The following is a 17,552-nucleotide window of genomic DNA, read 5'->3' as shown; positions in this document are numbered from 1 at the left end:
CTTTCCAGATGATTTTTAAGGAAATGGGAAAAAATGACTATTAGTATGGGCTAATGAAGCTTCTATGGCTGAAACAATGGATCTGCAAGTGTGCTGATTAGCCACACAGACCGATTGGTTATTCTGCTGTAAATGAAATTTATAACTGTGTTTGAAGGCAGTGAGAAGTGCTGTGTCTACCTAGAGTTGGGATTAGGGCTCTTTCCACTATAGTAAGCTGGCCCTTCAGCCCTTATTTATAAGATTCAGTGAAATTTCCAACTTTCTGAAATGTTTTCTCTCACAGACTCTTATGCTGGTCTCTAAGACTTGACTGAAAAGAAAAGAAAAATACCAAAATTAAAGTTACAATTTAAGAGTTGAGCCTGGCCGGTGTGGCTCTGTGGTTGGGCATCGACCCATGCACTAAGAGGTCATGGTTGGATTCCAGTCAGGGCACATCCGCAGCAGGGGGCGTGCAGGAGGCAATCAATCCATGTTGATGTTTCTCTCATTGATGTTTCTGTCTCTCTCTACCTGTCCCCTCCTCTCTCTCTAAAAACAATAAAAACATACTTTTTAAAAAAGAGTTGATTATGAGGAGAAAAAATAGGGTATTTCTTATAATCCTAAAACTGGGGGGAAAGTTTCAGAGAGAAAATCAGGAGATGCAAGAGCAGAAAACCATGCCTTAGGCCTCGCCTGTTCCTAGCATTGTACTAGTAACACCAGCACACACCCAAGTCGGGTCTGGAAGGGTCAAAACACTGAAATGTCATTTGAAATTTGCCCAGGGCCAGTTTTTAGGAGTATTTGGACCTTAGTCAGCTAGGATTTTCTAAGAAAGCAAAGAGATAGGGTTAGGTGTAAATTCTGGGAGGTCCAGCCCACATGATAACTAATTCCTGTTCTAGGGAGCCCTGGGGATAGCAGTCAATGGGTTTTGATCTTCCTTTGAGCTCTGGAGATTTCTACTGGTTTGGGCTAAAAAGAATATGCTGGAAGGTATGCACTCCTTACCTTCATCTTTAAGCCAAGAGAAAGATCTGTGACAGTGCTGAGGTACCTTTTAAGTGCTTCTGAGACAGCTTTACCACAGCTCTGGGCTAGGAACAGAAAGCCTCAGAGAAACCATACAGCACAATCCATAGGGCACCATTATATTCCCTTGTTCTGGGAATCCCACCCTCAGACGAAACCACACCTCATGACTACGTAAGCCATTTCTGAGACTGCGCTCTGAGCTCTGAGGGTGAGCCTCAGCCTGGGGGAAGGTGGGGAAAGTGGCTGAGCCAACCACAGAAAGGGCTTCACCTTCGTGCCACCGTGCGGTGGGGAGAGTCCACAGTGGAAACCAGGTCTTATCTGTAATGGTCTCATCTGAAAAACTACACAGCAAATACTCTACAATGAGCATGTCAAACGCGCAGGCCATGGGCCACATGTTTACTTGGCCCATGTTAGCCTTTGAGTTTGACATGCTTGCTCTACCAACAAGTCTCAGGTCCTATTGCCTCGATGGTTAAAATAGCTGGTGGCATCTAAACTTTGGGCTGTTAAGTCTCTAAAGATGGAGAGAGAGAGAGAGAGAGAGAGAGAGAGAGAGAGAGAGAGAGAGAGAGAGAGAGAGAGAGAGAGAGTCTCTGAAGCTCTTTGACCTGGAGCTGCTGCATCTCTCATGACTCTTTCCTGTGTGGCTGCGAAGTGAATGGGATGAAGCCTTCCCTATCAGCAGAGAGAAGGATCCAGCGGGAGTCACACAGCATTTCAGTAAGAGTGAGGCTGAAAGTCTGCTGACCTGTATTGAGCCTTAGTTTGCCACCGCAGAGAAGCACGTCTCTCTCTCTTTTTTTCAACAACAGATGTTACATAGCGTTTCTGGTAAGAGAGGTAGACATGAGGCAGATCCTGAGAGCGTGGAGCCACTGGAGAGGATGTCTTTCCATTACGTAGGGAGTCTGTGAGTTCAGAAAGACATTGCTGTACTTCAATCAGTTTCCCAGATACAATTCCCAGTTCCTTAGAGAGCGGATAAGTTTCCTTTCCCCACTGTACATGGGTCCAACATGCACAATGAATAGGCCCTGGGTATTGCTGTCTGTTTTTACTCGGGAGCTATCACAGTGAACGGTATGGAAGACGGAGACGGGGAGCTGGTGTCGTCTGGTGTGCTGCTGGCCAGTTAACGGGCCGGGCATCTGCAGTGTCCAGGGCCGTGGGGCCATCACAGACACTGGATGGAGGGCTTCTGATTTCTTTATTAAAGGGCCTTCCAGGCCTTCCACCTTGACTACTGCTATTGGCTGTTAACAAGAGCCCTCTGTTTTGGTGACAAATATCTGGGGGGAGACTTTCAATTAGCTTTTTCGTCTCTGCTTTATTTAACAGAGCACTGAAAGTAGAGTAGCCACTCTGGTTCTCACTCACTGTTACCGGAAATTCCTCTTTCAACATTACTTCTCTAAAGATCAAGCGGATGATATACTCATCAGGCTTTGAAGAAGGAAGAAGTGTTGAATCAGTGGATTTTTGTTTTCCTATCAAAATTAATAATAATTTATCCGTCAAGAAATATATACCTTTTGGTCTCTCACTACTCTCTAATTGAATTTGCTGGATGTTTGGCATAAATGATGGATTGATAGAATAGATAAAAATTATAAGTATTGGAAGCCACTGCCACAACCTTTGCTTTAAGATTAAATACTATGAGAGCAGGAGCCAGATGCCTGGAATGGTGACTCTTTTGGTCCAGGTCACCTCTTTCTCAAAGGTCATGAGGACCAAATGTGAAGAACCCAGGTTAGTGCCTGTCAAGTAGTCCTTTTCTTCTTACACAAATAAGGGCATTACCCTCAGACTTAGATCTACTGACATGTATATGAGTTAGATCCAGAGGCTCTGAACAGGAAGAAAAGGGAGAAACTGATGTGTCGGAATTTGTTCCATTAGAGGCTGTCCCTTTATTCACAGAGGGCATCTCATCAGTAACTGGTGAGGTAGACAGACAAGTGAATTCACTACTGGGTGGAACGTCAAATGTTTCAGATGCACTTAAGCCACAAATCTTATCTATTGGAAGTTCGGTGACATTGACGACCTGTGAGTCCACAGTGGCTCCGATGGAGCGCACATCTCTGTCCACATCAGACACTGGGCAGGAGGAGCACCTATGAAGAGTCTTCTAAGCACAGCTCCTAACATAAGAATACAGGCTGCTGCCTACTGCCACCTCTAGCCTCTGGCCATCGTGGGTCCAACATGCACAACAGGCCCGGTGTTGCTGTCCATTTTTACCCGGGAGCTATCACAGTGAACATTTGGGAAGATGGAGGCATCATGTGTAGTTGACAGTCAGAATAGCACTTTTTGGGTGCCACACACAGCCTTGGGGAAGGACAGGGTGTGACCGTCTAATCTCACAGGTCTGAGACACCAACCGCTTGCTTGCTTCCATAGTACTGGGAACAGCTGCCACCCAGTGACATGCTGCCACCCAGTGACATGCTGCTTGTGCTGGACAGTGAGCAGAGAGGGCATGTCAGCTGTACAGGTGGGGCCCAGGACACCCCATACACATGCTCAAATTGTCCAGTGACCTTTGAATCCCCAAACTTGGCCTCTCTACTCAGGACTACCTGCTTTCCATCGTCCAGGCAAGGCCATGAATTGGGCGTATTGCTTGATACAAGGCATTCAGCCTGCTCCTGAGAAGTTTTCCTTTCCCCAACTTCATCCTTTCTGATGAAGGTTATTTAACGTGGGTCCAAAGTCTGCAGTGGGTACCGGAAGCATCAACTCCACAGCCTCTGATAGGTGAGCAAAGGTCTCTATTTACTTGGCATAATTTGTCTTGTGTGGTCAGGAAATGTGAAAAACTAATCTAAACGGCATAATTAATTGCAGGGATCTAAACTATTTAGCTTTTAAAATTCCAGTGTTCCCATAATGGAATTGATTGTGTGGCAGTTATCAATAGTGTTGCTCCCGTGTTCTTTTATTTGCATGGAGGCAACTTCTCCCCGGCCCAGGAATACTGGGGGATGTGGCTCTTTTGCAAAGTCAGTGACATTAGAATTGTGAAAAAAGGGGGGCCAGAGAAAGGTTCTCTTCTTAGAGATGTTAAGAGTGATGAAGCCCTAGCTGGTTTTGCTCAGTGGATAGAGCTTAGGTCTGCGGACTGAAGGGTCCCAGGTTTGATTCTGGTCAAGGGCACATGCCTGAATTGTAGGCTCAATCATGTGCTGCTGCTACCATGGGGCATGTAAAGGTGCAGCAGGCATCTTGGCTTGCAACGGATCACTTTCCATCCTGGATTCCACAGAATTACCTCCAGTTCCTTCTGACCACATTCACCAGAGGAAAACCTTAGCTGAAATTAGCTTGATGGTTACACAACATGTGAATGTACTTAATGCCACTGAATTGTACACTGAAACATGACTACAATGGCAAACTTCATGTGATACATATTTTAACTCAATTAGAATGTACTTATCAAGATTTTTTTTAAAAAGTTATATGTATGATATATAGGAACTATGCATACATACATATATATATATATAGTTATATATATATATATGTATATATATGGGCCATTTGTATGTCTTCTTTGGAAAAAGGGTCTATTCAGTTCCTCTGCCCCCTTTTTAATTGGATTGTTTGTTTTATGGCTATTGAATTATGCAAGTTCTTTGAATATTAACCCCTGATCACATATGATTTGCAAATATTTCCTCCCATCCCCTTGTTTGCCTTTTCATTTTGTTGACAGTTCCAAGTGAGGATCCTAATTAAATTTGTAGCCATAAATTTTCCTGTTGTCACAAAACCATTCAACCCTGCCAACTTTTAGTCTAGCAGGGGCTCCAATGAGTAGGAAAGTATTTCCTTTTCTGTCACAAAACACGAATTCTCTGGAAGCTCAGAAAGAATGATTTCATGCACTCTGGGTTTTTGTTATGGTTGCTTCAAAGGTTGCAATACAAACTCCCAAGGAAAAGGCTGTTTCCGCCCCTAAAAACCTTAATAATGAGGGTGTGAGCAGCAGGAACGGTCCTTCAGCCAACTCCAGGCTTATTCTTCAAGTGAGACAAACGAGCCTCGGATGACCTAGGACCCAGGCTCCCAAGGTCAAACCACAGAGCCCCACACTGAGAAATGATCTCATTCCCACAGCAGAGCACTTCGGGGTGGTTTCTCTTCTCTCACAAGATCTTTAGTTCTCCCTTTAAGTTTATCAACCTCGACACACAAGAGAGGACACACCAGAGAGTTCTGAGGAAATGGTGGAGGCCGGAAGTGCAGGCTTAGGTGGCTGGTTGACCTCGTGCTTTTTCTGCCAACTTGTCCTTCACACACACACACACACACACACACACACTCTCCCCCCACCCCCACTCGCCACCCTGGTGTTCCACCCACACCAGTCAGAAACTCTAGGACAAAATATGCTTTTCAAACACTGCATAGTCTACGAGGGGGAGGATTTTAACCGGCCTCCCAGAAACAGTATCAGAATCACTTAGGGGTTTTTTTTTCTTCTCCTAAGTTATGGCCATTCACTGACCCCCTCCTCCAAACACGTGCGGTCCCCCCATGTGGATAAGCACTCACTCCTAAGGAGATGAGTGGGGCACATGTGACAGAATTTCTACAGAACGACCAGTCCCAGGCGCTGGGGCTTACATCCCATCCACGCAGGTCCCAGGGCTCCCCGCCCACGGTGGAAACCAGGAGGTGCGGTCCCTCCCGGCTCTGCCACCTCAAGGCCAGGGCACCCCACCACTGCTCAGTCAGTACCAGCATTTGGGGTGTTGGGAGGGCCTGGGAGACAACAGGGTGCGAGCGGGTTGAGGATGCAAAGCGGGCACAGGACAGGGTCTGGAGACTGAATGGCAACCAGTGGCAAGTAAATGATGCCCTCCCTGCTTTATGAAAAAAGAAGCTCCTCTTTCTTGCTGTAGAAAAGAGAGAACGCATGGGAATTAAGAACACCGGTGACTTGGAGGTAAGCTGGCTACTCTCTGAGAAGTTTGAAAACATGTATCGAGGTAGAATCATCCTACCTTTGTGAAAGGGAGGTGACCGTTTTCTTTCTAAAAGGGACTAGAAGCTCCAGGGTTTTCTGACTTCCTTGCTCTGTTTCCTTCTGACTTATTCTACTGAAATTATGTGGGTTATGGAAGAGAAAGAGGACAGAGACGCCACCACTTAGAACAGGTTGTGATAATGGAGGGGAGTAGGATGTAGGCGCCTACACAGTGAAGTGTGACCAAGCCAGTTAGATTCCTTCAAGGGGTAGGCATTGCCTGTTGTCAAGATGTCACACCCTATTTTCAAAGGCAATTTCATGAGCTTTTCAGGACTTAAAATAACAAAACAAATAATTACACTAATGCCTACACAGGCCTGTTGGGGTTGTTTGATATCCCTGTAATATTTTAAGTTCTTTGCATCATCGGATTAAGCAACATGAGCAAGTAACTGCAGCGCTAAAGGCCACGGTCAGGCCAGGGGAGACCAGCATTAGCAAACAGATTAACTCCTGGGCAAGCCAGAAAGAAAGGAGTTAAGGCTTTGATCCAAGGCTTATTATTTTCAAACCAACTCCCAGTTACGTTGAAGATGGATCTCTTGGAATGAATCACGGAAACCAGGGTATACATTGCACCCCCTTCATCGTCGCCAAGTGTCCCACCGAAGAAAACATGCTGTTGAAACTGCTGACCTGCTAAGTGAGAAAGCACATTGACGGAGCGTGGGGAGAACCGACACTCCGTTTCGGAAGAGTCTGCCATGGTTTCCTTTGGGTAAATGACTTGAGCACCTGTGAACAGGGGCTGCCCTTCCTGCACTACGAAACGGCTGTTAGGTCTATCGATCACGCAGAAGTGCCACGAGGCTTAATTTATTAGTTCATGTTCGTGTTACGTCCTGCAGCTCTCAGGCGGAAGGCCTGATAGAAACACAAAGCAGATGTGTATTATCTAAACATCTGCCTCCTGCAATGGCTCTCTGGGAAGTGTTCATTGCTTTAGCACAAATGATTCCTCCAGAAGTGGCTGCTTTTGTCCAGGTCTTTCTTGGCCTATGAATCACTTCCCCTCCTTTCAGTACAGACTCTCCGGGCAGATTGTACTGCGGGGCTGTGCTGTCCATCTTGTCCCTGGAAAAGTCGCTGTGGATGCTGCACCTCTGGGAGTGAGCACTGCAGTTACTTACAGGTCTGCCCCTTTCCTCACCAGTCTGCCCTCTTCTCTCTCTACTCCCCAAAGCTGTTATAAGTTGGCTTTTCTTCGACCCAAGGGCTTGGTGTTTTCCAATTAGGCAGTAAAAACAAGAGAAATCACTTAAAAGGTTATTGAAATAAAAAGAAAATGCAAAAAAAGAGGACTGGTCCAAGTTTGTTCAAACTTATTTTGATGACATTAAACTACCTGACGAATGGTTGAAGGTTATATTGAAGATGATTTTTGCTACTCTTAATGCTGTCCATAATTTTGTTAAAACTCTGGCAAGTACCTGAGAGCACACGGACATTTATTCCTACAGAAATTCCACAGTTCCAATATGTATCTGCTGGGACTTAGGTAATTTATTTTCTAAATACAAATAGATAAAGAAAATGAATAATAAATTGTCAACATATTGTTTTCAAAGGTTTTCTTCTTCCCATCTTTTCACTTGCACTTCAATTGTGAGAGTATATTTTTTCTTTGCTTACTAGTCCTCAGTGCTCTTGCTGGTGGTTATGGGAGTGTCTTAACCGTACCCAGGATGTTTAATCAGGTGTTGTGAGATGCCTTTTCTGACATACTGAATAGGACCTTTTGTGTCTGGCTTCTTTCACTTAGCATGTTTCCAAGTTCATGAATGTTGTAATACCATGTATCAGTTCATTAATTTTCATAGCCACACAATATTCTATTGTATAGATACATGACATTTTATCTATCCATTCATTAGTTGATAGACTTTTAGGTCATTTCTACTTTTTGGTAACTATACTGTTATGAACATTCATGGATAAATTTTGTGTCAACATAATTTTAATTCTTTTGGGTATACACCTCAGTGTGAAAATGCTGTCACATGGTAGCTGTATATTTTACCTTTTGCAGAACTGCCAACCTGCATGTTCCAAAGCAATTGTACAGTTTTATAATCCCACCAACAGTGTAAGGTTCTAATCTTTCGACAAATTGCCAATACTTGTTACTTTTTTATTTTAGCCATCATAGTGGCTATACAGTAATAACTCACGGTTTGTAGTTCCCTAGTGGCTAACGATATTGAATCTTTTTATGTGCTTATTAGTCATTTGCATATTTTCTTTGGAAAAATATCCAAATGTTTCCATCATTTTTAAACTGGGCTTTTCGTTGATGAGTTATGAATTCTTCACATATTTTGGATACAACTCCCTTATCAGGCATATGATTTACAAATATCTTCTCCCATTTTGTGGATGTCTTTTTACTTTGTGTCCTTTGGTACACAAAACATTTCAATTTTGATGAACTCAAGTTTATCTTTTTCTTTCATTGGTTGTAGGTTTTGTTGTTGTATTTAAGAAATCGACTAACCCAAGGTCACAAAGATTTACTCTGTTTTCTTCTATGAATTCTGCAGTGTTTGCCCTGTGATCCAGTGTGAGTTAATTTTTGTATACTGTGTAAGGTGGGTGTCCAACTTCATGCTTTTGCATGTGGATATTTAGTTGTCCCAACTCCATTTGTAGAACACTGCTCTTTTCCCATGAATACTGTACCCTTGTGAATGGGATGCATCTTCTTACAATTATAACTATCTTCATCCATAATAACACATCTTACAATTCATGGCATGACATGAAACAATAGCCCACATAAACGTGCATTTTCTTTTGGTGGAAGTGAAAAATCTGTCTCAACAATACTAAGATTCTTTCAGTATCAACATGATGGAAAAAATTACCATAAATACATATATTTTCTTATGGAAGACATCAGTTTAAGGCCGGAAGGCTTACACATAATCCTTATGTCGTTAAACGTGAATGAAGATTTTCACAAAAGTAGCAATATAACTTTAATGGTCAGAAAGAAAATCCATTAATCCTACAAGCCAGGTTAAGATCTCCTAGAAGTTAGAGTTATTTGACAGAGATGTAATGTCACAAGAAATAGTAATATAAGCACCGATGAAGTTTTTTTTCCATAAGAAAATTAAGGGGGTTTTGAGTATCCAGATTTTAATATATCCGCACTGTGTGGAATATAAAACAATAATAAGCTTAAATACAAGAATCAAGTCTGCTTTTGTATTAGCTTCCTAGTGAATGTCCTGATGAACCCAGGATGGCCACAGAGTCTGAAGACAACCACTCAGAAACATACTGAGATCCGTTTAATAGTTTTTGAAGGTTTTTCCTGTAAAATGGCTTGTATTTCCACAGGTACAATAGTGAAGAAATAAATTTTTCAATTTGACATGAAATATAAAAGAACAGTTTTACAAATATAGCCATAAAATTTAACTGCTCATAACACTATACATGGTAAATATGACCACCCCTTAACTAGACTATTTAATACAGGGAAGCAATCTGTCATCTCCACTAAAAAACAAAACAAAACAAAAACCTCAGCTTCCCTTTCATTGAGTTTATTTTGTTTAGAAAGTTAAATAGAACTGGAAAAATATTTGCTTTTCCCTATCTTCCTCTAGGGATTGTTCATGAGGGCTAAAATTTACTTGAGAAGATGTAAGTTTTATAAAAAAGAAATACTGAGAAGTCTTGTTGTACTGCTTCAATCATTCTTACACTCTTTTCAAAAGATCCTAAAGTTTTCTCATTGGCCTTAGACTGGGTAATAAAGAAGCGATCACAGGGTGGCTCCATTTCCAGCACCAATGACGGACCTTCATACCTTCAGCCCATGGAGGCTGGACTGTGGGGATGTAAGGTTGACTGGCAAGGGAACGGAGCTGGACCCGGCTTAAAATCAAAGTTCCATGGTTTGTCTATCAGAAATTCCACTGTCACAAGGCAGGATCACACGAATATAGCTAGGTGTTAGCCAGCATTAACAATGGTGTGATCATAACCCTTTCATGCAAGTCCAGGGCTTTTAAAAACAAAAGAAGTGGATCAAAATCATAGAACGGCAGGTGACAATTCTGTGACCTGTGTCACACTTAAATCAAGACAGGGGAAACGTTTCCCTTACACTCTCAAAAGTGCCCCAACAACAATACTGAGCTCCCACATCACAGGAGTTGGAGTTTTTCTATGTAAGCAAAAATAAAGCGTTGAAGCTTTATGAAGCACTCTCCTCAACTCTCCTGATACAGTATATGGAATAACTTAAAAACTATTTCCCTAATGATACTGGATATAAATTCTACTACAATCATGTGTATGCCAGTTCCCGGCATATTTCTGCATCCAGATTCATTAGTCTCCTTAATGGAGCCCATCGTTTTTCCAATGGCTTTCTCCTTTCTCTAAACCCTAACCCTGAAATTCTATAACCAGTTATATCACGTGGCTTCCCTGAGGCACAAAGGTACCAAACTCTATAATTAACTATCGAGGAATGATAAATATGCTCTATTTATATTAAAAGATTTTAATTCTTTGGGGCCACAGTGGGAAAAACCCAGAAAGCTTAATACTCTGCAGTGTGAACTGTAGCCCTTTTTGCAAAAAGCATAACCAAATAAGGAAAATGTTAAGAGTTGCAGCATGCATGACCCGGCAGCACCGATTATTAATAAAAAAATTCCGGACTAGAAAAATATTGTGTTGTAACCCCATTCACTCTGAATCTTTTTTTTTTTTTTTTTTTTGGTAGTAAACAACTGAAAAAAAAAATACCAATGGGAATACATCACTGGGGCCAAACTTCTGGAAATCTATTCACAAGAGGCATTTCGGTCAGGCCGAGATGGGGATAATTGGTCAGTAACTTCCTATGAATGCACATCGGGGAGTGAGACTCACCCTTCAATGTGGTGGCAAGCAAAGCATAAAAACAGAAGTGCCCTCTGAGAGGTGACCTTTTCTGAACTAGATTACTCTACTTGGGTGATTAGAGTTCTTTATTCCTACAAACTGACACTCTCGACTCTGAGAAACAAATCTCATTAGCCAAGATCATAAGAGGATCTGACTAAACGTGGCCAAGATGAACATCGTTTCCTTTTCGAAGACTTGCCCCCGCACTGTGGTGTCTTAGGCAGGTGGGAGGGACCTCACGTGGAGCTGCAAGGACAAGATGTAGCTAGCGCCTTCCAAGAGTTTGAAATTTATTCCCCAAATTTCAACTTCCATTTAGCTATCTGAGTTTGCTAAAAATCAAACTTTTCAGGTTGGAAGGTAATTTTGTTTTGAGGCACATGTTGTATGCAGAACTACCAGACTCCTATATAGTTCTTGAAAATGGAAAATTATATCAGAGCACAACTTTCTGGAAAAAAAGGTTTTTTTTGAGAGGTAAAATCCAGCCTTACTGGATGCTAGACCATTTACCTTACATGATACTTTTAGGGTATCAAGAGTCCTCAAACCACCTTCTAGCTCTATAGTAAGAAAAAGGAGTGTGTGCCTCCTTTACCATTTTGTGAAGCCCAAAGAATCACAGATGGAAAGGACACACTCTATCAGTGAAAGCTAATCACTGGAGACTCTGGCTAAATTGAGAGGCATTTGATGTGTTAGTTAGGCAACTCCATTGCTTTCTTTTCTGTCTGCAGGTAGAGCACGCTGCATAGAACAGGGGAAGCGATCAGTAAGAGGACTGTGGTTGGATTCTCACATCACTTAAAACCTACACCACATCTCAACCTCCACAATAGTCTCCATGGGAAAGTAAAGCTATTTTATAACAGAGGCTGAACTTCTTATATATTAAGTCAAATTAAGCAGCAGCAATCAGGAGTAATATAGCTTACCACTTTAAGGAAAAGGACATTCAAAAATGGGTCAGAACAATTGAAAATAAGCAAAATATTTGCCAGTAGGCAAAACAAGAAAAAACCAATTCAAGTACAGATATAGTATATTAGAACCATATAAATTAGATCTATCTTTACAAAGGTTAAAAAATGTAGTACGGATATGCAGTGGTCAATTTAAGAGGATGTTAGCTTAAATAAATACTTGTCCCATGTGGCAGGGACCCACCATCTCAGCCAGCTCTGTCCTGTAGGATTTCCATTCTGGGAGCAGTGATGCTCCTGGTACCACACAGAATGGGTACCCACGGATTATTATTCCAAGTGAGAGGGAAAAAACAGAGAGGGTTGGAGGGGCTCATCTGAAATTTTGATTTAATTATTCCTCAGTAAACACTCATTTGCTCTCTTGAAATCAGGAATTTCAAATTATCTCTGCAGATGTACCACTTGGTGTTGTGTATATCTAATGATCACATTTAAATGTAGCTTGATTTGCAAACATTTTCAAAACTTCCAGGGCTCTGTAAGCTGCGAGGGAAGGTGACAGATGGCAGAGAGGGAGTAGATAAAAACGCCCGTGTCATTGTGACGTGTTGCTCTTAGGCTCACAGAATTTTGGCTTTCTTTAGGAAGAAAAAAAACAAAACTTATGAAACCTCAATGAGTGGTTTTAAAAAGTAAAATCTCACTTTTAATCGCTCTTAAATCTTAAAACAATTCGGTAAGCAAATAAACTTGGTATTATAGTACCTAGGCCATGTTAACTGCTGCAATAATTACCTTCAGTGAATGGATTTTTAAAAGTTGCTACATTTTAATAAACTGAACAGTTCTGGCCATGCACGATGAGTAGTGGGGGCAAACTATATTAGAAATAACAAAAGGCAAAAAGTTACGGGAAGTTCTTTGTTTGAAATGCCAAGGTATTTGGTGAATGTGTGTATAAAATAAATTCCACCAAAGTTAAAAAGAAAACAGAACAACATATGAACATTCTCTCCCCCAAAAGTAAGAAAAATCAGAAAAAAGCCCCAGATTTCAAAACCACCACCTGTGCCTAAGGTCTCCTGACCATCGATGACATTTTACAGAGCCACCCTTGGGATCTGGTCGAGTCTAGCCTGTTGTATCAAGTATTTCCAGACATCGAACGTCTTCTAGGACACCTACACCCTGCAGCACGGACCGCGGCATATTACGAGCCAATAACTTTTGAATACATTTCTTCATTTGTAAAATATGATTTAAAGTTTTATCCAAGGCTACAAAGGGAAAAAAAGACTTGTTTAAAAACCCAAGGTTGAAATAAAAGCATGGCGCTTCGGTTCAATCATTACAGAGATCATGTGGTTCACCAGGCCGATGTCAAGGACGATGCCGCTGTTTGGTGCGCGCCACACACCACTGGCCTCCGACTCCCGGCGCGGCTCCTCACTACCTCCCCCTCCTCCCAGCCTCGGGCCCCTCCCTTAACAAAACAACACTATAAAAAGGTAAAATCGAGAGTTAGTGGCAAAAATCTTCACAGTAACTTGTTAATGAAGTCGTAGATGGCTGCCAAGGGCATCAGTCGACTGGACCCTGGAAAATTAATTTGATGCAGTTCTGCTCCCCGGCCAGCTGCGTGGCGCAGAAGGGGCAGGCGGCGTGGAACGCGTGGGTGCCGTGCGGCAGCGGGATCTGAGCCCAGTACTTGGCAGACTTCTCCGAGCACACGTGTCCGCACGGGGTGAAGGCGTGTGTCGGCGGTCCCGCGTCCACGTAAAATCCGGCCTCACAGCCGAGCCACAGAGGCACGTAGGGGCCCACAGTCCTGCACATGGGGCACTCCCGCTCGTTGGCCTCCGTGTCGCTGCGGTGGCCCCAGTTGTGGTAGCCGTGCACGTGGCCGCAGCTGAGGTAGGCCCAGGGCTGCTTCTCCTCCACCACCTCCTTCCTGCTGATGCTGGGGAAGGCCAGGGTGTTGAGCCCCACGGGGCACTGCGGCCGCGCCGCGTTGATCTCCTGCCGCAGGGCCTCGATGTGCTTCTGGGTGGGCGCGTGGAAGAGGCCGTCGGCGGTCCGCCAGAGCAGGGTGGCCCCGCACAGGTCGATGAGGGAGCCGTCCTGCAGCACGTTGGTCTCACTTTCCACCTAGAGCAAGTGGACAGACAGGCCTTTAAAAAACACAATCCGGCAAATCGCCGACATTCTCTCGTTTCAAAATAAACACGCCATCTTTGAAGTAAGTACGGGGGTCAGTTTATCGCGCTAAAGACAGGCCCGGGGAGTAACTTACTCTCCCTGAGCCTGTTTCCTCTCTTGAACACTGGACACGCTACACATGCGCCACAACCTGCGCAGCTGGAGGTGTCCTTACTGTGGCAGTAATTTCAGTGAGCACAAATCTCCGTAGATTTTTACTTTTCCTCCGTAAGTCAACAGCACAGTGACCCTCTGATCTCATCAGGGGCCGGAGATGTCCACCCGGTCCTTCCAGGGATGACCACACGTATTTCGCCTCAGCCGATCAGAGACCCCGAGGGGCCCTGCCATCATGACTGCGGTGTCCACGCGGCTCCGGTGACTCCTGGCTTCCAACAACCCACCTTTTACCCTGCACTCCTGAGGCCCGGAGCACAAGTGGTCAGTGGGAGCCTTCACTTTGGGAGGATGGCTGGGGGCTGGGCTAAGCACCGAGGTGCTCACAAGACTGACAGCTGACAAGCACAGTTGGGTCAGCAGGAATCTGACCGCTGCCTCAGCCGGGGCATGTGCTCAAGGCTCGGGGTGCAAAACCAATACAACCTCACCCCCACCCGGAAGAGCCTTGTTCCTTAGCAGTGGGAGCCACACAGGCTCCAGCTAAAGGCCAGTAAGGTGTTGCAAGTGCTATGTGAGGCCACATCACAGCAGTCCCAATGGGCACTCTGCCAGGCTCTGAATCTAGGCTCTGTCACTTTCTAGCTCTGCGACCTTGAGTCCCAGTGTGCCAGTTTCCTCTTCTGTAGAATGCAGATGAGGGGATTGTGAGGGCTAAAAAGTCATTGCAAGTAAAGTGCTTGGAACAATGTCTGGCATGCAGTGAGCACTGTGTAAATGTTTGCTCCCGTTACTCTGATGATGGCAAAGTCAGAAATGGTTTTTAAAGGGTTTTCCTTGAACAGAGGTTTGAAAAAGATGTAGTTAGGAGTCAGCAGGTGGGAGAGGAGGCACACCAGGAGAAGGCAGGAGAAGGCCAAACACCATGTGCATTGTGGAACAAGGGGTTCAACAAGGTTCAACAGGCAGTTGAACATGGCTGGATGGGGCACAGGGCGTTGGGGGGGCAGAACAGGAGTTCCAGGGTGGAGAGGTCGGTTGGCCTCAGTGCCCAAAGGGTGTCCCTGGGCAGTTTTAGGAAGTTATAAAACAACGATTTGCCTTTCCAAAAGGTCCCTTCCAGAAGTGGAGGCCGGACTGATGGGTGTAACTGGAAGTGGAAACAGTGGGAGCTCCCTCTCCAGGCAAAGAGCGTGGGCGCAGCTCAGCAAAGAGAGTATCGGTGGCACAGATGTTAAATGTGGAGGAACTGGACTCACAGCCCTCAGCTCCGATTCACCAAGAAAGGCTTCTACGTATCTGGCTTCACTGTCTATAGAGAATGGGGCTTTCCGGGGACAGATGATCTACAGCAGCGGTTCTCAACCTGTGGGGTCGCGACCCCTTTGGGGGTTGAACGACCCTTTCACGGGGGTCGCCTAAGACCATCGGAAAACACATATAATTACATATTGTTTTTGTGATTAATCAGTATGCTTTATGTTCCATTTGTAACAATGAAAATACATCCCGCATATCAGATATTTACATTATGATTCGTAACAGTAGCAAAATTACAGTTATGAAGTAGCAATGAAAATAATTTTATGGTTGGGGGTCACCACAACATGAGGAACTGTATTAAAGGGTCGTGGCATTAGGAAGGTTGAGAACCACTGCTCTAGAAGAAATGGCAGATTTGGGGGGAAAGATAGTAAGGTCAGTTTTGGGTGTGTGGTTTTGGGTTGTGCAAAGTGTCTATAATGCAATGCACAGAAGGCCGGTGTGGCTCAGAGAAGCACATCTGGGATTTATCATCATCTAGGTGAAGCCCTGGAGTGGACGAGACTACCCACCGGGGTCCCTGGGAGGGCAGGAGGTCAAGGACAGAGCCAGGGTACCCCCCACTAAGGCTGGGGTGCAGGAAACGAACCATGTAAGGAGAAGAGAGGATGGGGAAGATCAGAAATTCTGTCATTCTCTGGCTTAAAGGACTGTGCTGGCTCTCCATTGCCATCAGGATGAAGCCCAAACTTCTAACCTTCACAATATGGCCACTCGACTTCAGCTGCTGCAGCTCGCAGTAAAACAGGGCTGCCTGTGATGAGTGCACGCAGTTCAAGTCTATGGATGCATTGAACTGGATTGCCCACAGGCATGCGCACCAGTGCTGAGTAGCACTCTCCATCACACCCCACCCCATGTTTATCCCTCGCTTGGGGAACTCCCACTCATCATTCAGGTCTTGCTGGGAGGTCGCTGATTCAGAATGCAGCCTGTGGCTTGCCTTCGGAACCATAGTGGCTGCCCACACAGTGGCCTGTTTTCTTCCTATCTGTACTCTCTTATGTGCTACCTTTATCTATGAACAAAATGTGTAGCTTTTCTCTAGAATACAGTGTGGGGGGTAGAATGGGGAAGATACCACTGTGCAGAGGCAAGGGTTTGGATTTTATTTTTTAAACTAGAGACCCAGTGCACGAAATTCATGCACGGGTAGGGTCCCTAAGCCTGGCCAGCGATCAGGGCTGATTGGGGCCTTCCTTCCCCCAGTTGCCAGTGGGGTCTTCCTGTGTTCCGTGCTGCCCCTTGATGGTCAGCACATATCATAGTAAGTGATCAAACTCCTAGTTGGTCGAACTCCCAAGGGGACAATTTGCATATTAGCTTTTTATTATATAGGATTCTACAAAAGGGGGACAAGGAGAAGGCACAAGGAATAGACAGGGTTGTGGAAGTGAGAGATAGTTAAAACCTACAGGCCCTGAAATATCAGATGGCTAAACTTAGAAAACAGAATTGAAAGCCCTATCCTCCACCTGTAGCAAGTGACAACCTTTTAAAGCCTGGTTTCCTCGTCTGTAAATAGTAACAATACTGACCTCCTAGGGCTGCTTTGAGTGATGTCTGAGAGAGAATTAACACAGAGCATTTGGTACAGCCTATGCGTAGTAACACTATGGTTATTTGTTATTTTTAATCCTTGCATCCATGAGGATGGAGGAGGTGCTTAGATAGAGGAAGGGAAAGAGAAAGAGAGAGATATACATGTGAGAGAAAACATGGATCAGCTGCCTTCCATACATGCCTTCACCAGGGGTTGAACGCACAACCCAGATATGTGCCCTGACTGGGAATTGAACCTGCAACCTTTCAGTGCACAGGATAAAGCTCAACTGACTCAGCCACTGTGGCTGGGCAACAATATGGGTATTTTTATAATTTCACCTAGAATTAGGTAAGCAAATCAACTTAACTGAATTTACCTAATTTTACAGAAAGCCAATATAGTGTAATCAATACTTGAGTCTACTAGAGCAGTATTATAAATGTTACCATGTTAT

The 17,552-nt window shown here is 44.2% G+C and overlaps 1 protein-coding gene and 1 pseudogene across 3 annotated transcripts in view; both read right to left on the bottom strand.

The window, feature by feature from the left end:
- Positions 1-1,472: 1,472 nt before the first annotated feature.
- On the bottom strand, positions 1,473-3,917 carry LOC118655826 (annotated as a pseudogene).
- A 5,124-nt stretch (positions 3,918-9,041) lies between these two features.
- Positions 9,042-17,552, bottom strand: part of PELI2 (pellino E3 ubiquitin protein ligase family member 2) — a 184,660-nt gene continuing 176,149 nt past the window's right edge. For all 3 annotated transcript variants that reach the window (XM_036308267.1, XM_036308275.1, XM_036308258.1), the window contains one exon: positions 9,042-14,061. In XM_036308267.1, coding sequence (XP_036164160.1) covers positions 13,495-14,061 — 567 coding nt within the window. In that variant the 3' untranslated portion in view covers positions 9,042-13,494. The remainder of the gene's footprint in view (positions 14,062-17,552) is intronic.

This window comes from Myotis myotis, unplaced genomic scaffold (genome assembly GCF_014108235.1).
Source record: "Myotis myotis isolate mMyoMyo1 unplaced genomic scaffold, mMyoMyo1.p scaffold_m19_p_1, whole genome shotgun sequence".
NCBI lineage: Eukaryota > Metazoa > Chordata > Mammalia > Chiroptera > Vespertilionidae > Myotis > Myotis myotis.
Note: the sequence above shows the minus strand (reverse complement) of the source record. Positions and strands in the feature narration are given on the sequence as shown.